The 18,215-nt window shown below is 50.3% G+C and overlaps 6 protein-coding genes and 1 pseudogene across 7 annotated transcripts; 5 read left to right on the top strand and 2 right to left on the bottom strand.

Moving 5' to 3' along the window:
* Positions 1–819: 819 nt before the first annotated feature.
* GCG54_00005175 (uncharacterized protein) lies at positions 820–3,568 on the top strand (the record flags this gene model as incomplete). Its single annotated transcript, XM_045405205.1, has 4 exons — positions 820–2,714; positions 2,774–2,887; positions 2,943–3,516; positions 3,563–3,568. The coding sequence occupies 4 exons, from the start codon at positions 820–822 to the stop codon at positions 3,566–3,568; spliced, it is 2,589 nt and encodes an 862-aa protein (XP_045264969.1).
* Positions 3,569–4,364: 796 nt separating this feature from the next.
* GCG54_00005174 (putative transporter MCH4) lies at positions 4,365–5,863 on the bottom strand (the record flags this gene model as incomplete). The annotated part of the gene is made up of 3 exons (XM_045405204.1): positions 4,365–4,916; positions 4,975–5,560; positions 5,727–5,863. 3 exons carry the CDS (start codon positions 5,861–5,863, stop codon positions 4,365–4,367), a joined length of 1,275 nt encoding a protein of 424 aa, XP_045264968.1.
* Positions 5,864–6,317: 454 nt separating this feature from the next.
* On the top strand, positions 6,318–7,130 carry GCG54_00005173 (N-acyl-phosphatidylethanolamine-hydrolyzing phospholipase D; the record flags this gene model as incomplete). The annotated part of the gene is made up of 1 exon (XM_045405203.1): positions 6,318–7,130. One exon carries the CDS (start codon positions 6,318–6,320, stop codon positions 7,128–7,130), a length of 813 nt encoding a protein of 270 aa, XP_045264967.1.
* Positions 7,131–8,845: 1,715 nt separating this feature from the next.
* GCG54_00005172 lies at positions 8,846–9,809 on the top strand (annotated as a pseudogene). The gene is made up of 4 exons: positions 8,846–8,977; positions 9,067–9,091; positions 9,185–9,557; positions 9,768–9,809. Coding segments are annotated over exons 1-4 (572 nt in total).
* A 565-nt stretch (positions 9,810–10,374) lies between these two features.
* On the top strand, positions 10,375–10,627 carry GCG54_00005171 (uncharacterized protein; the record flags this gene model as incomplete). Its single annotated transcript, XM_045405202.1, is given in 2 exon segments — positions 10,375–10,520; positions 10,540–10,627. 2 exon segments carry the CDS (start codon positions 10,375–10,377, stop codon positions 10,625–10,627), a joined length of 234 nt encoding a protein of 77 aa, XP_045264966.1.
* Positions 10,628–11,255: 628 nt separating this feature from the next.
* Positions 11,256–11,814, top strand: GCG54_00005170 (uncharacterized protein; the record flags this gene model as incomplete). Its single annotated transcript, XM_045405201.1, has 2 exons — positions 11,256–11,704; positions 11,796–11,814. The coding sequence occupies 2 exons, from the start codon at positions 11,256–11,258 to the stop codon at positions 11,812–11,814; spliced, it is 468 nt and encodes a 155-aa protein (XP_045264965.1).
* A 3,633-nt stretch (positions 11,815–15,447) lies between these two features.
* On the bottom strand, positions 15,448–16,533 carry GCG54_00005169 (uncharacterized protein; the record flags this gene model as incomplete). Its single annotated transcript, XM_045405200.1, has 1 exon — positions 15,448–16,533. One exon carries the CDS (start codon positions 16,531–16,533, stop codon positions 15,448–15,450), a length of 1,086 nt encoding a protein of 361 aa, XP_045264964.1.
* Positions 16,534–18,215: the final 1,682 nt, after the last annotated feature.

The following is an 18,215-nucleotide window of genomic DNA, read 5'->3' as shown; positions in this document are numbered from 1 at the left end:
TTACCTGAGTCAACGAAGTTGACGCCAAAGCACTTCTTTGTCACAGGCAACAGTCTCGTTCACTGTCAAATGGAGCTGCAAAGAACCCACAACTACAGTGAGCAAATCATCAGGTAGGTATGCTTCATACCTTACCTTTTTGATATGTTCTCTACTGCACTTCCTAGACTTCAGTTCAAGTATGCAGTGTCACAAATTTGAAGTTGCTGTTTGGGACATCTCAACTCAACCACTTTTGAAACACCCAAGGGCGAGTTCGCTGAAACAGAAGCACTTTGAGCAAACCATTGGCTTCATTTCAAGATTCACCGAAGATTGAAGTGTCAGTGATTGTGATTGGTGCGCCTAACGCTCATAAAATATGTCGTCACCAGAGACTGATCGGTCGGGTCGACCTCTTCTCGAAATGGAACTGGCAAGACTTTGGATTACCTATTTCTGCAGCAGTTCTAGTAGTCCACCAATCCCCTGCCTCCTCCCTTGCCCCATCACAGTATGAGCATGCGAGAGGGAAACGCAGCCCCGCATCCATACATGTAGAGAGAGATATCGAGCAAATGCCGAAATCACAATTGCCTCAAACATGAATTTAAGTATACCTCGCTGCATCTTCGTGACGAGATTTTACGCAAGGCCACAAGATACAGACATTCTTTTGCTAGAAAGGGTCTTTACTTCTGGACTTTTGGCAGGGTGTCATAAGAGGGACCCGTTCTCCTCCGTGAACTCCTCAACATCATCCCTCACATTGAGGTGTTCCGCCCAGAGATCTTGATTCCCTGCATAACAATCTTCCCTGCACAACAACCTGCTGTAATGATGCACTTTCGAATTCTGTCTTCATTAAGCCTCATCGTGCTGCCTCTTGCCTTTGGCCAAGACGACATTGGGCTCGGCAATGGCACGTATGCATTCAAGACCAGAAACTGGGAGGCAGTAATTGTCAAAGACTCTGCCACACTTGCATCCCTCAAGCCAACGGGAAGCGACTTCGACTTTCTCCCATATGATCTGATGCAGCTTGGTCGTCGTGTCCAAAATGGCTGCTACCATTGGGGCGACATCAATATCCGATACCGAGGAACTTCATCAGACACATGGAATGAAACCAGCTCCGCCACCGCGAGGCAGCCAGTCATCGAAGCTGAAACTGGAGCTCTGGTCTCAGCTGATTTATCACCGACCATGGACCTTGGGTCGTTGAAGGTGATTCGTAAACGGATTGATGTCTATGGCGACCTGGGACTGCGATTCACAATCACCAACTCAGGCGATGAAGATGTAGAGATAGGGGCGCTGGGCTTTGCAGCGGCTGTCAACAACATCTTCACCAAGAGAAACGTGTCGGACGTCAACGAAAGGTGTTCCTTCATGGAGCCGTACATAGGACAGGACGCCGGCCACCTCCGAGTTTTACCCCTGAATGGAGTCGGCCCCGCTCTCGTCATCACACCGTTGTACAAGACACCGTTGGAGGCATATCGCTGGTTGTGGGAAGATAACAAGGGAGAGACGCGGATCGGGTCAAACATGTGGGAGGGGTTCTTCGAGTGGACTGTTCACAGCAAGGCTTGGGCTGAGAACGAGTGGAAGGATGTAGAGCCTTGGAATACCCCGACAAACACCGTACTCAAGCCAGGAGAATTACGGAGATATGGCGTCCGATTTACAGCGGTCAACGAAGGCGTGAAAAAGATTGATGCCGCGATCGCGAGTGCGGAAACTCCTAACGCCATCAGCTTGCCTGGGTACATCATCCCACGGGACAGCCAAGCAACTTTGCACTTGCAAACCAGGGTTGGGATCAATTTTATCTCTACGTCTCCCCCAGACTCTCTCCAAGTCATCGACCGAGGCAACAACACATATTCCATTCAGCCATCTGCATCAGCTTGGGGTCGCGTGCGCCTCAACGTCGACTATGACAACAATACTACCCAGACCGTCCACTATTACATCACAAAGTCCGCAGCCGAGGCTGTCTCTGATCTCGGAACCTTCCTTACGACTGAGCACTGGTTTATCGATGACTCGGATCCATTCGGTCGATCCCCGTCAATCATGGGCTATGATGGGGAGAAGGGCGCTATCATCGAGCAAGATAAACGAACAGCACCAGCAGGCCTTAGTGACGAGGGTGGGGCCGGTGCGTATGTAGCTGCCGCTGTCAAGCAGACCTTTCAGCCCAATACCGCCGAGATCGCAAAGCTGGAGGATTTCGTTGACAAGGTTCTGTTCAAAACCATACAAGATGAGAACTACGCAGTCAAGAGAGGGTTGTTCTACTATGGCCCTGAGCTGGACTACAATTACACCATCACGTCCGGCCAGAAGAAAGATTATGTGTACGAGATCAACCGTGCATACAACTACGTATGGCCGGCTGCGACTTACTGGGCCTTGTATCGTGCAGGAAGAGCCTACCCGGGTTTGCTGAGGACGCATGACTGGGAGTGGTATCTGAACCAAGCCTACAAGACTGTGATGAGAGGAATGGAACCCGACATCGGCTTCAAAGACAAGGGACTCATGGGCGAGACTGTCTTTGGAAAGATATTGGTAGACTTGCAAAGGGAGAATACGTCCGTGGAAGCACAGAACTTGACCGATGTGATGAGGGCTAGACTCGATGTTTGGTTGACGGAGGCGTATCCTTATGGGAGCGAACAGGCTTGGGACTCCACCGGCCAAGAGGGGGTGTACTTCTGGGCGAAGTATGTCGTACTAGGAACCGTGCCTCTTTGCTGAACTCCTGGTTGACTGAAGTCCTCAGATATTTTGGTGAAACAGACTTGGCCACGCGCGTCAAGAACAGTGTGTTGGGCTATATGACCACAGTTCCACATTGGGGATACAACGGGAACGCCCGCCGATACTGGGACTTTGTGTGAGTCTTTACAGATCTTGGAAGTAAAAGTGTCTTGCTAACAATACTCCTGCAGTGTTGCGGGCAAAACTCAGGTCGTCGAGCGTCAGATTCATCACTACGGGTCCGGGCTGAACGCTCTAGTGCTGCTTTCAGCTTTCCAGGACGACCCGACCAACTCCTATCTCCTCCGCGTGGGATACGGCGGTACAACTGGAGCGCTTTCCAACATCCGCGAAGACGGCTTTGCATCTTGTGCGATGCATGCGTGGCCGGAGCATCTTTCCTGGGACGGGTTCAGCGGCGACTACGGTCCCAATTTCGTCGGCATGGTCGTTGGTTCGGGCGCGTATCTCGTCGATGACCTGGACTATGGAATGATTGCTTACGGTGGGATCTTGAAAGTCGACGACGATCTTGTAACCGTGCAAGTTCGAGACCCTCTGCGTCGGAAAGTCTTCATTGGACCTCTAGCAGTTGATATTGAGATTGATGCAGGCGTTGTTGAGCAGTTTAGCTATCATGTGAAAAGTCATACAATCTCCTTGAAGATAGGCCAACTCGAAGACGGTCCTGAAGCTGAAGCAGCAATCTTGTGGATTACTGCCGGCGCCAGCTCTACCAAGGAGGCCACCGAGTACACGGTTGAGGTAGGCGGGGTTGAGGCAAGTCGAGAACGAGGAGGAAGCAAATTAGCTCTGACATCGGGAACGGCTGAAGTCTACATAAACTGGGATGCCCAGCATAAACATACAGCTATGTCTCGGTCGCGAATACCACGCCTAGCGCAACAAATGACGACCATTAACCCCAGCAAAAAAGATGATTTGAAAGGGACGAGACTCGAACTCGCGCGGGTTGCCCCCCCAGGAAACAGATGTTAAGCTGACCTTAACCTGGCGCCATAACCAACTCGGCCACCCTTCCAGATGCGATCGTTGAGTGTTCTCGGATCGCTGGTGGTTGTGGGTTGCCGCTTGGACAGGGCTTGTTAACCTGGGAGGGGCGTGATCGTGGGCTTGTGGAGTCGTAATGGTTAGTGTTGTGGGACCTTTCATATCCTGAGAAAGCTGACTATGTACTGTTGCGACTCCTGCATGCGAACTTCTACCTTGGCAGGCACACCGTACGACATTCTGGAACACCCGAGGTTCTCCGAAGGACCTGAGAAAACCTGGCGCACTCTCAATGGAAAATCTCGCTATGGACTTACCTCCAACGGGAGACATACAAGCGCTTTAAAAGAACACTATTTATGGTGAATATGATGTGCATTATTCAAGATAACAAAAAAAAACCCACATGAACATCTTCGGGTGATAGGCGCCATCTACGCATCGGCAAAGCTGGCTTTCGTTGCATCCGGCGGCGACGCGGCGGATGGCATAGCGGGTCTTGAGGGGATATCACCGAGAGATCTCTTGCAAATGTGATACTAGCTTTGACACGTTCGACATCGTGTTGCGGTCTGGTTCTCTTCTGGCAAATTCTGCTAATTCTACAATTTTGAAAATAGCTGACCACACTGTTTCTTCCTTCTGATTTCCCGGGCTTGGAATGTCAAACCGCATCCAGCTGCTAATGCGCTACCTGCAAAGACCTGTGCTGCTTCATATGATCCCCCACTTATTGAAATGAGCTGACCAGAGATGGGGGATCCTATCAAAGCTCCAATTCCAACTGCAGAAGAGATAATCCCCATTCGTGATCCCAACTTCGATCGGTCTGGGCTCAAAGATGCGACTGCAGCTGGGAATAATGACTGAACACCCCCGATAGACATACTGTAGAAGGCTGTCCAGACATATAGACCAGAGAGTGACTGTACAGCAATCCACGTGTACATACACAGCGAGGAAGCGAACAACAAGCCGATGAAGGTATTAAGCGTTCCGAAATAAGCCGAGAGAAGGCTGGGAAACAAGCGGGCAACAAAGCCAATCCCGTTGAGAACAAGGAGGAGATTCAAAGAATCGACGTATGACATGCTTTGCTTCTCACGTGCATAGGACGTCAAAAAGAAAAATGGAAAGAAGACGCCCAGATATGCCTTGAATGAGTGTTACTCTTGCTTTTCTGATCTGCTTAGTCATAGGACTTCAACTTACAAGAAAGACTCCGATGAAATAAAGCGTGAACTCAAGGTCTTTAAATGCACCCCAGTCGACCAACGACCGAGTCCCCACTACAGGCCTAATTCTCGGCCTTACCACTGCGAGTGCGATCGCAAGGGTAGCGAGTTGAATAAAACCAATGCTTCTCATTGTCCATCCAAAGCCAATGGACGGGAGTAGAACTCTGGCCATACTCGGATAGATCAGCCCGCCTGTCACGCTTCCGCAAGCCGCAATACCCAAGGCAAGCGGTAGTCTCTTGTTGAAATATGTTGAGACGACCGTCAGGTGGGGAGTAGAGAGGAGGCCGTTGCCTAATCCAACGCAGACGCCTTGGGCCAAAATCAGTTGCCAATATTCCGTGCAAAGAGAGGTCATGAATGTCCCTAGGACAAGGAGAATTGCGCCCGACGTTGCGGTGATTCGAAAGTGGCCAGCATCCGTGAGGCGGCCACTCAAGATTCCACCAAAGAAGAGGAGGAACACAGTGATTGATCCAATCCATGCAACATCCGAACGGGACTGACCCAAGGATGAGACGTAATACGTTTGGAAGACGCCAAACGATACAATCAGTCCCCTTTCGATGGTTCAGCTATCACAATCGCAAGAAAGCATCAAATATTGGTGGCGGCAGCGATAAAACGTACCAAGTGTTCATGATCACAAGAAAACCAGAGAGGACTATTCAATTCCTTAGCGTCAGATACAACTAGAATAAAGATGACGAAGCTCAAGTTCCTGACAAATATGCAGCTAGCCCCCCGTCTGGTGGAGGACAGTTGACTAAATTGGGGTCCTCATTGTCTTCGGGTAAAGAGACACTTGGGGCGACCATGGCTGACGCAGGACCTCGGTGTAGCTCTGGTTCGATGTTTTGCATGTCTGGGTCTGAGTGTGTCGAAAACATGAAATCTCATCTCTTGCTGTGAGTGATTCGCTTCTCACAGAAAGAAAATACAACAAGAATTTAGAACATAACGTAGCAAGATGAGATCTTTTATATGACTTCTGAGAAGCTGAGATGTGGAGCTTTTCATCTGAAAGGAGGCTGTGGGGTTGTCTTAACGTACCTAGTAGAAAGACATTTGTCATATCTATGCCCAGCGTCATTACCAAGGACTGTTTCCATCAGTAAGATGCTTTGAAATTCAGACTGCTTTATAATCTAGGCTGCTTGATAATCTGCTACGAATCCTAGGTATCGATCGTTTCTCAAGTAACCTTTCTACAGCTCTATTTAAGAGATACGGTGACCATGGGAAAGCTTGAACAAGTAGGCTATTTCTCGTTGCACATTCTGTGAACGTTACAGTTTGCATTCCACCTCCCTCGCCATGTCTACCAGCTCGGGATTTGAAGGGAAGGTGTCCGTCACCTTCATTGGTACCGCCACCGCCATCATCGACATCGATGGCATCAAATTCCTCACTGATCCCTTTTTCTCTCCTGCCGAATCATTCGTTCAGTCACCGAACGTTACACTCAAAGTACACGAGAATCCCGCACTCAACCTTCGGGATCTCCCCCCCATTGACGCTGTTCTTCTCAGCCACGAGGACCACTGGGATAACCTTGATGAGCTTGGCCGCCAACTTCTCGATGGCCGCCGTGTTTTTACGACTCAAGACGGTTCCAGGAACCTTGCCCCTCGACCTGGTGTCGTGGGAATGACCCCTTGGCAAACCGTCAGTGCCAAAATAGGGGGCAAGATCTTCGACATCACAGCCACCCCGTGCGATCATGTCCCCGGAGATGAGTGCGTTGGGTTTGTTATCCGTGCGGAGTCTTTCGGAATTTCCTCAGACGGCCGCCCAAACGCGATCTACTTCTCTGGAGATACGGTCTACGTACCTGAGCTGGCCCAACTCGCCACGCGTTTTCACATTGCCGCCGCTCTTATGAATGTTGGAGAAGCTCGTGTCCAGATAGAGGCCCCGCTCGCCCCCAAGCGCCAGATCACCATGGGTGGGAAACAGGCTAGCCAGCTATTCCGAGACATCAAATCCGACTGGATCATTCCGATGCATTTCGATTCTTGGGATCATTTCACGCAGCACGGAGAGGATTTGCGCTCTGAATTTGAGAAAGAGGGGGTTTCAGAGAAGGTCAAATGGCTTCTTCCCGGGAAGGCGGTTCGAGTTGTGTAAATACCATATGAAAAGAACAGGGATAACGACACTAACAAAAGTCCAAGTCGACTGGACTGTGTTGATTGGTTAATGAGTTATCCACCTTTGGAGCAAGCGATCAGTCTCCACCTCATTAGATGGCCTTGGCGGAATAAGATACCGTATCCGGTTAAGGTTCTTCCTCACTTTGTGACATTTGTCTTCGGCTTGCCTGTTGCATGTTTTTGATTTTGCGCCAATGTGCCAGGCCACAAGGACATATAGTTAAAGGGAGCTACCCCGACGAGAGCCCGCTAGAAAATTAAGATCAGCGTCTTCATGGATGTGTTTGCCTTCGTGGTCATGGGTAGGCTGGATCTCTGATGGACTGAAACTTTTAGAAGAGACTTTCGAGCTCAAGAAGGATACGCCCAGGGCAATCTCCATCACCGGCTGGTACACCCACGAGAGGCCTGACCCATCCATTAAGATGCCTGCTGAGTCATACTGGCATCGAATTCGGGAAAGAACGATGGATGCATCATTCAAGCTGTCCAAGTGGACTCGACAAGAATTCCACGAACCCCACCAAGGTAATGCGCGAGGATGTTACGCAAACATTCCTCCGCCTGCCAATTTGGTTTATATATGTACCATAACTCCAAGCTGTCCGCCAATTACTTCTGGATGGCTGGCTATTCCAATCATTGACGCTGCTGAGAACGTGCCACTCTCTATGAAGCCTGAGACTTCGTACATACCTATATTGTTGAACGAAGCGTGGCTGGTTGCAGGCAACCCAAGAGTTTAGGTTTGAGCGCTATCTTCTTACGCTAGACATACGAGATAGATACACCGTGGTGTTTATGGAGAGCTCACACTCCACCGTGAAGACGACACGGTACATTTTACAGCACCAGACACCAGGACTCTGTTCAAAGTTGGATTGGTAGGAGTCTGTTGCAGAGAGTAGGATACGGCACGGCAAGACAGGCTTGCGTTCACCGGGTAGAGTGGGAAGACGGATATATTGTTGAATTATTCCCAAGTGTGAATGGGAGCACGTACACATACCATTAGTAACAGTTGAACGCAGCAAAAAGCGAATTATTTCGAACCAGGCTTTCCACAAGCCCAGCAAATCCCGGCGTACATTTTAGGAAAACGTGGAGCGTTTTTAGCGTAGTCACCATACCGATGACCAGATTCGCAATTGCCTGTTGGACCCCTTGTACAGTTGGCGAAATCACGCTCGAGTGGCGCACTGGCGACCCAATCATGGCCTGGGATAAAATAATCCATAATCTCATTGTGTCGTAGAGGGAGGGTGTAAGATGCCGAAGTAAGCATACGGCACAGCCTTAGGATGATGCCTACTCGTATGAGAGGCTGCAATCAACCTTCACCATCTTTCTTGGCCTCTCAAAATCGGGTCTTCGAATACAGACCAGACCCTCACCAAGACATACCAAGTCAAGCAAGTCCAGGAATTACTCCTATGCGATGGCTGAGGCTCTATGCCTGGCTTCCAGCGTCATCGCTGTAGCTGACGTGGCCGTCAAAGCTGGCAGCGCTTGCGCGAGGATTAAGAGGCTGTGGGACTAATTCAAACAGGTGCCTGCTGCCTAAGGAGAAAAGATAAAAGAAAATCAATTATTTGAAGAGTTTCTTCTCGAGGCAGAGACGAGCCTTTTGTAAGCCCAAGTCCCTGAGCATGAACCCAATCGCGGCCTACTAGAACGCCTCATTACAACATGCCGCCAAACCTTGAACGAGCTAAAGGAGTCTGTCGATCAAATCATCAAGTTCATAGCCGGGTAACAAGACAACCAGGATTTAAGCGTAGAATAGCATCGACAAAGGCTATACTGAACAAGGATGATTGGGTGACTTTAACTTCTAAATTTAACTGCGTATTGAATCTATTCCAGAGGGCACAAGATGAATAGCGGCACTGGATGTAAGTCTCCCATAGATTTACCACTTCACGTATGTCAGAAGTGAGATGTCAGCAAAGGTTGACACATGACTAGGGCCATTCAAACATATTGCATCATTTCCAAAGCGCATTCAGCTCTTCCTGACTTGATTAGCCCGTCCGAGGAATCTGACGAAGTCGACGTCACGTTTTGAACGCGACTTCTCCCAAGAGCAAACAGTCCAGTTGGATGATATTTCCAAACATGGTGCCACTGCATTATCCGCCCAGTATGGTTGGAGGCTTTCGCTGGGAATCGAGAGCGACCCAAGGCTTTGGCATATCATTTCAGCCACCAAGCTGGCTCAGTCAGTCAGTGTTCAACCGTTGGCTGGCAGGTGAACCTGAGAACCCATAAACTTGTGCACAGTTTCAGCCCGGATCTGAGACTAGCCATTCAATCTGATAGCCCTACAAATGTTTACCAACACTTGGATGAGCACAAGATGTCGTCGTTTGTGATAGCTGCTGCAGAAGATCTTCTTCAAGTAAGTCCATACCAACGCCTTTTGTTCTTCAAAACAATCCAATAACTTACATACCCACACAGACTGCGCTGAGATACAAATCATTGAACGTTGTGAAATCCTTGATTGATCATGGGCTTGACTTGAACCCTCATCATTATGTACGACCTACTTCAAAGCACTGCCTCATATGATGTATTAGACCAACGAAACGTCTCTGACCTTTCGCAGTCATCTCCGGACAATGAGCCTGGTAGCCAGGCAGTGGTTTGATTTCAGTCATGAAAGTGACGTTCCCAGACTGATAGATATAGTGGGGGATGTTGGTCTAGACCATCTCCTAATTGAGCATGATGGGCTCAATTGGGCACTGTCGTCGGGAACCTCTATTGAGGATTTCCGATTAATGTTGAAGAGGTCCAGGTTGGGTCAAGAGTACTCACTCTTTCAAAGACTCGAACACCTCCGATATTCGGTCAACTGGTACGCGAGGAAATGGACCTTGGAGCAAGTCTTTTTCATGTTGCCAGAAGCAAGGAATCCAGACTTTGATTTGCTTCAATATATCAGACGTGATGCACATCGTAATCTTCTGTGTTACTTGGCCATAGGGTCAGTTTGAATCAGCTGCTATCATAGAATGGAGGACTGGAGTGATCTACTGAGCGCTTGGATACAACTAGACCCTTCAGCTGTACACCACCATGAGCGAGAGTGGTGGTACGCATGGAAATGGTGGGCTTCAACAAACTTTTTCGCTGTCATAAGCCGTGTCTTAGACAACCACCTTATCCTGAGATGTAATGGGAAAACCACATTGGAGTTGTTACAGTCCGCCATGCAGTACTGGATACAGGCAGCCGCCGATGCCGATGTACACCTTCTCGATTACGGCCGAAGCGAGAGGAACCTTTTTGAAAGAGGCGATATCTACATCAGACCACGATATGTTATTTTGAGACATAACCGAGAAAGGAGACCGAGGTTTGTCCGAAGACAATAGTCATATCGGCATTACCTACGGAGCTTTGCCACAGCATAGGAAAATTTGGTTTGCCGACGACAAGAATGGATTGGCTGGGGAGTTCTGAAGCGTGGTTGAAAACAAGCTCACGGGGATGACGGGAGCTCGGGTCGCTGATCCCATGAGTAAGTACTTAGGAGCTGGACCTAACATGGGAAAAAGAGGCTGAGTCGCCGCTAACATGGTCTGAGTATCGAGGAAACAAGGCGCCTGCTTAGGGGAATCTCTGGCCAAGTCCTTTCACTGTCAACTTCCACATAATATACCTGCCTGTGGCATCGCAAGAACAATGAGTTCGATTGGAATTGAACAGCGCGTCGGTGCGATAGGCAGTATGTGAAGAATTGGTGATTTACGATTATATATCTGAATGCAGATACTTCCGTCCAACCCTAAACTCAAATCGCCGAGCTGACCATTTAGTTGGCTGTTGGAAAGACCCAATCACAAGCTGCATTTGCGTTTGCTTGAGACTGCATTTGCCCACACTCATGTGGCTTGCCAATGTGGCAATGCTGACGGCACAGCCTGATTGAAGCCTGATTTCATCAGGCTCCCTCTCCCCGGTGTTACTTTGCACTTCGTGACACCTGCTCGGCTCTCTTATGTTCTGATTTTAGGGCTCGCACGCAGCTTTTGATCACCGCGACTCATTAGTACGTTCGTAGATCTACATCGAAAGAGAAGCAGCGTCGATGGCAGAAGTCCTGGGCCTAGCGGCGAGCGTCATTGCCGTGGTGGACGTTGCCGCCAAGACTGGAAGCGCCTACGTCAGAATCCAAAAGTTATGGAGCGAGGTCAAGAATGTCCCAAACTTGCTCCGGGAAAAGGCGGAAGACATCCAGATCTTCGAAGATTTCCTCGCGAACGTTGAGGACAATCTGGCTATCAGCCCACTTCCGGCCCTCGCATCAGACCGTATCCTACTCGAGAAACTTATCGGCAGGTGTCGCTTTGCTTTAGAAGAACTGCAGGGCATGGTAGACAGGATCTACACCAGAGTCATCAGCGAACGCGGGTTGAAGCACAGGATAGCTTCTGCAAAAGCCGCTCTGAGGAAAGACGATCTGGAGGCCCTATCGCTCAAACTTGACCGAGCTCTCCAGATGTTCCAAATGGCACAGGCCGAAGAACGGCGACGAATGTACGTTAAATGCGAATGCGGTCCATTTGCGCCCCTCACTATATCTGACAGTTACCACAGTGCGATTGCAACATACAACGCCATAGTTAAGAGGGACACAAAAGCAGTGACCTATCCGAGAAACAGCGCAACCGCAAGTATGATCAAAACGCCTATGCAAAAAAAGCGTGGGGTCCAAGACGATGATATCAGGTCAAGAGAGAGTCAAATGATCAGGGATACCCGTTCTGATCCTACAGAACTTAACATATTCGGCAAGTTCTGCTTCGGATTTGAGCAAAACGGTGGCTTCCATGCTTTGTTTGCAGCACCAAGCTGGCTTGGCTTGTCTGTATACTCAGTATTCGCTCAAAAGGCGAGTATGGGATGGCAAATCAGTTTAAGGACGCACGAGATCGTCGACAGCTTTGATGCCGAATTTCATAATCTCATCCATAAGGACGACAACAACGGACTTCTGAAGTACCTACATGACCGGGGAATGGGCTTATGCGTTCAGGATAGAATGGGTTTTGGCCTTCTGGATGTAAGTCTACGCTAGCGAACTGTTGCATTCGGCTGCATGGTGTGCTCTAATCCAAGGGAAATAGACAGCGGTTTCTCGGAGATCTCTCAATATCACCAGGACGTTGTTAGATAATGGATTAAGCATTGAAATCGGCGACACCGATAGGTATGTAATTGCGTCACACGCGCTGCAAGAAGTTGATGCGCTGACCGCCTTAAGGGGATGGCTACTTGGTCAAGCAATTGGACTGTGGTACTCCGACTATGAATATGGAGATGGTAACTATCCTTTGATTCAGATCCTGGGCGAAAATGGATTGGATGACTTTCTCGAAGCCGATGGACTCGTTTGGGTTTTGGACCGCGGAATCAACTTGGAGGGCTTTTACGTCCTGCTGAACCGACGCCCTCAAGGCCCCGAGTTGTCCGTCGAGGAAAGAGTGAGATTTTTGAGAGCAATCGTCTACCATAGTGGAAGCAATTGGTGGACACTGGATCAGCTCTCCAATCTGGTATCCAAGGCTTCGTTACGCGAAGAAGCGTGGCTTGTGGATTCCAGACTGCCTGGTCACTACTCACTTCTTCATTCCATGGCAGTTGGCGCCATCCACCCATTGCTGAGTGACGAGTCCGGTACAGAAGATCAAGATTGGGCTCAGATATTGACCGAGTGCATCCGGATTGATCCGTTTGGTTTGCAGCATGCGGATCCTGGCATACCCTTCCATTTTCCCGGTTTGGAAAACCCTCGACGCCTGTATACTCCATTATCAGCTATGATTTCTCAGGCGTGCCTGAAGCAACGGTTTTCATCCGCAGGCTCCAAGAGAGACTTTTCTTCTCATCTTGAAAGGATTTTACAATTTTGGGTCAATGTCCTGGCGACCGCAGGGATCGATCTTCTGGCGTATGGACGTTCGGAGAGGCGCTTTCATGGGACTGACGAGGCGGGTAGGTTTCGGGGATTTCTTTCCAGCGGGGATTCCCCTAGGAGACACCACGACTACGGTCTTGTCAACAAAGGCGCGTGTCGGCACTTCGTAGCAGGCTTTACGTATGGTCGTCTGCCGGAGCATTGGAAGTTGTGGATTACTTGCGAGAACTACGAATACGCTGGAGACTTCTGGAACATGATTGATGACCAGGCTACTAGTATGCCCGGGAGTTGGGGTCCTGACCCTGTCAACAGGGAACAGGAAAATTGGCGATGGATGAATATGGAGAACCCTACCCTCATCTGGTCTGAATACAGAAAGATCAAACCGCCTATCTAGGGGACGGGGAATTGGAGACGAATATGACTTTCTCGGATGGACACGCAGTCCAAGGTGTATTAACTAGCGTTAAGGAATCAGTGATAGTTGATATATGATAATCAAGGCAGATAAATGTTATTAAATCAAGCATTTCTCCGAGGCTAAGTGGAATAAGCACAAGTGCACAGCCATGGGATGACCCTCCCGCCTACTACAACAGAGCTTGCAGAATTACTCACTTCACAGATCAGAATCACTACGCTCCAGAGTATTATTCGGGTGATCCGTGATGCACTAACCCCTGTTCACGACATCGACTATGTATCTACGTTGCATGTGGAGGTTATGAGAGCATGATGAGGCTATCCTTCTTGGTCTATACTGGCGCTGCTGTGAAGGAGAATGATAGACTCATCCAGAAATACGAGTACTACAGGTTCACCAAAGATTTACCTCAATAAAGACCTAGATAGCAAGATTGGACAGGATACGCCGACAAGATGGGTGGCATGGACCAAGCAGCAGCCGCCCGCATTGCCAAGGGCTAAGATGTAAGTCCACTCAAGCTCCTCTCAGGTTGTATTCCAAATTGAATATGACTGACTCTACACAGCCAGGCTTCTCCAAACGCGCCGCCGAAGCAGCTAAACGCAACACTTCCTCCGGCGGCAGCTCGTCCATCAGCTCCGGCAACAAGTCTGGCAGCAACACCAGCGCAGGCGATTCATCGTATTCGGGGTCAAAGAGTGGTTGGTCGTATCCTAACACCTGGAAGAAGTTCTACGTGCCGTGAGTAAGATATTCACGAGAAGTACTGGGTGGTGAATGCGTGGCTTTTGGGATGGGTTTCTCGGGTTCACGGCAGTAAATTGGAAGTTACTTAGTTAATCAGTCAGTGGTAGTGAATCATCCTCCAAGAAATGGGCCTTCTGTGGCTTGCTTGTGTTAGTCGATTGGAACATTTGGATGAGGTAAAATGAAGTTCTATTCTACTGCCCAAAGCTGGGAAATTGGTGTTTTCACAAGGCCGTCTTATTAGTACTGCGCTTTAATATATGTAGTCCGCGGATTGCGCATCCAGCATTGAGGTGTAAACAGAGCCCTAAGACTACCGGAACGCGACACCGGGGGGCACGATGGCAACGTCAGCACTACCTGTTCCTCGCGTGATTCAGTCGAGAGGGCATCATGATCAGCAACCCATACTCCCTCACTGTCAGCACTGTACACCTTCAATGTCCCCCCTCACTGCCGGACTGGACCTGTGAATTGGAACCAAACTTCTTTCAGTACTTCACTGTTCCCACACAAAGTACTGATCTCACCCAGTAAAAGCTGATTTACTCAATCGAACAGCTCAACTCAACCCCTACATAAAGAACCAAAGTCGCCCTCCTCAAGCCTCCCAAGACAACAGCTACTTACTAAACATCCACTATCTACTTCGAGCTATCAAGGTAACTCAAAAGCAAGAATCCAACTAACCAAATCTTACAAAAGTACAACCATGGGTTCCGATAAGATGGACGCCAAGGCAGCGGCCCGCATCGCCAAGGGCAAGGATGTAAGTTCCCTGGTTCTCACTCTTATTTCCAAACGCATAGCTGACGATGTGATTTCTATAGAGCGCTTTTGCCAAACGAGCCGCAGCTGCGGCAGCAAAGAACCAATCCGGCGGTCCCAACTCTGGCTCGGGCAACAAGTCTGGAAACTCATCCGGTTCCTCGGGCGGTGGTTCCAACTCGAACTCGGGAAAGAAGTAGATCGCTTTTCGCAACTAAGGTAGATAACAATGCAGTACTTTATGAATCTCAGGGACTGTCCTTGTGATAGATCAAATGTTTGTATTCAATAACCCGACTTTTCCAGTCCAGGTCCAAAACGCCTGAATGTCCGTCCATGATATGCAGCTCCAGGTATCACAAATAGTCTACATCCATGCTATATTATCTCCCGCCACCTTCTTCTTGTATATACAAATCATCGCTGTGATGGATATTGGTATCTCGCAGGCCTCGGTTGCACCTCCGTTGCCGGCATTTCGACGGCATCGGGTGGAGGTTGAGGGTGTGATGGCTGCACGGGTATAGATGCGAGCTCAAAAACGCCAGGCTGGGGAGCAGTTTCTGGCCCAGGCGGGTACGCAGCTTGCGGGTGGTGTCCCCAAGCATGCATTTGCTGTTGCTGCTGCGGTGACGGAGGAGAGTAAGGTGCGTACGGGGGCTGAGGAGAGTTGGTTGCCCATGTCTGCGCGCCGGGACTCGCGCTCGGGGGGATATCCGTCGTTGGCCTCCACCCTCCCGTCTTGGTCTCAGTCTTGTAATCGTTCGGGTTTTCAAGACCAAACGCGGCGGCGCTGGCAGACGGGCTGTTGTGCGGGTTGTATCCGGTCGCACCGACTCCGCCATCGAGCATCGGCCGAGACTCCTCATGTGAAGAGCGGCTCTTCTTGAGGCGCCAGACGAATGCGAGGATGCCGACGATAGCAACTGCGCCAACACCACCGCCCACACCGATGCCAATCTTGGCGGTTGTCGACAGGCCCGAGGCCGCAGCAGTGGGAGTGGATGTCGCATCAGTGGGGGTAGGCGTCGTGGTAACGGTGACGGTCGCGCCGCCGGTCGTTGTGGTCATGAAAGTTGTGGGGCTGGCCGTTTTCGACGTTTTCGGCGCTGACGTCGATGACGGTGTAACTGCAATGGACGAGGCCGTGGCCCCTTGGGCGGCGAGATTGTTGAATTGGTCCTCAGTAATTGAAATGGGTGTGTTGGAATTCGCGCATGAAGTCTTGAGGTCCGAGTATGTCTCCGAGACGGACCCCTTCGCGTCCTTGCCCAAGCACTTTGCGGTATTGGTGATGAATTTGCCCTTGGAGTCGCTGCAAAGGCACTTGTTCATATCCGCGACGGTGTCGCCATCGCACTGGCTGCTATCAGAAGCGGAGTACAGGCAGGGCTGTGCTGCGCTGGGGTAGTAGCTGAAGTCGTTTTGGACTTTGGCGAATATGGGTGTCGACAGGAGTAGGATGCTCAGCAGGCTCAATGCCTTGCTCCTCGACGGCGCCATGGTGTTGCTGTAAGTGCGCAATTCGAATCGAGAGTGGGATTTGATATAGCCGACAGGGATGCCGTAAGTGGTCGGCGGTATGCGCAGTGTTGGGACTGGAACTGACAAAACGAGTGTGCCATGCGATTTCGAGATGGCCAAACTTGACGGCAAGGATCAAAGTCAATGCCAATGGTAATTGCAGAGAGGATTCCTTGATGTTTGTCGACAGCTTCGTCTGATGGATTCGCGATTGCTGCCCCGCTGAGCTGGTTCGCAGGGGTATCGATCGAAGGTGACGCAGGGTTTGGTAAAGCAGAAAAAGGGAAAACAGTCAAGCAGCGAGACAGACGGTGAAAGAGGCGCCTCGGGCGTTTTTAAAACCAGGGACGGCAGTCGATGATGGGCAAACTAAAGACAGAATGGAATGGCTGATGGCCGCAGTGGCGCCGACTGGACCGGCTTTGGGGTGTCGATGAGATGGAGGCTGAGGCTGAGAACAAGGGCACAAGGGGAAAGAAGAAGAAGCAGCAGGCCGAGATTGAGGGACTGGGGAGGTGTGCAGGTTCTTGCATCTTCACATTCCACGGGTCCAATGATGATACGAGGAAGGAAGCTTGTTTCTTTGGTGCCTGGCTCTTTCCATGTTTACCTCGCATTCCGTTCCACAGCAATTGGTTCAAGAAAGGAAACAACCACCCACACCCTCGCTCTGCTGCTCTTTCTTTCCTAGGGCTGAAGGCGGAGCAAGTGCAGGCAGGCAGGAGGAAGGCATCTCCCCTGCGCTTTCCCCGAGAAATGACGGCAGGGACACTGGGCTTGGGGGGAAAGAAGCCAATCAGAGGGGGCAGGAGACCGACAGAGGCACAGGACAGCCCGTCTGTCTGCTGAGCACCAGAGGCTGTGCCTCACCTGCGCTGCTTTCCTTGGTGTTGCATGGTACCTGCTGCAAAGCATTTGTCCAGGGCAGGGTGCCACAGGCAGAAAGATGCGGCACAATGAGGAAAGAGCAGCGGGTGTTGGCGTGTGGCAGGATCTGCGCTAGACCTGGAATTCATCGAGGAGTCGCTAATTTTAGAGGCCCGCAAGCCTCTCTGTGCCTGAGCTTCAATCCAACACCTGCATCTGCATCTGCATCTGCATCTGCATCTGCTGCACCTCGAAATATCGATACAGCCTCCCGACGTCTTCAACAACCGTCCATCTTTGGAGTCTGCTGTTTTGTTATCTACAGGAGAACTCTGTGCAATGTCGTCCAGATAAGGAGGGCGATGAGGGATGGGAAGCAGATCGTCTATGTTAGACCCAGACGAATAGCACCAATGCAATTCCGTACCTCGTGTCTCTGCAGCCCATCGAGTGAGATCACCGATCCGTTTCCGGCGCGACGGCAACGGTAGCCTTTGTCAGACAATCGCATCATCATTTCCAGCGCACCGCACCTAACCCACACCGCCCTGCCCATCACCACCTGGGTCCGATTTCGTCTCATCTTCCTCTGCCAACATACCCAAACCTCCGTGGCTGCGCCCGTCAACGGCTCTCCGGATGCCGCCAGACCCGGCCAACAACCTGAGCGAAGGATCGTTCCATAGGACCGTCGCTGCGTCGAGAGAAGGTGGCTGCGACGACGGCTCGAAATAAACTCCGCAGAAAGTCGTTGAGCCACGCGGATCCAATCTCTCCTCCCCCCTCAGAAATAT

Source organism: Colletotrichum gloeosporioides (genome assembly GCF_011800055.1).
Source record: "Colletotrichum gloeosporioides strain Lc1 chromosome Unknown consensus_40, whole genome shotgun sequence".
NCBI classification, from domain to species: domain Eukaryota; kingdom Fungi; phylum Ascomycota; class Sordariomycetes; order Glomerellales; family Glomerellaceae; genus Colletotrichum; species Colletotrichum gloeosporioides.
The sequence above is the reverse complement of the archived record's forward strand: the minus strand, read 5'-3'. Positions and strand labels throughout refer to the sequence as shown.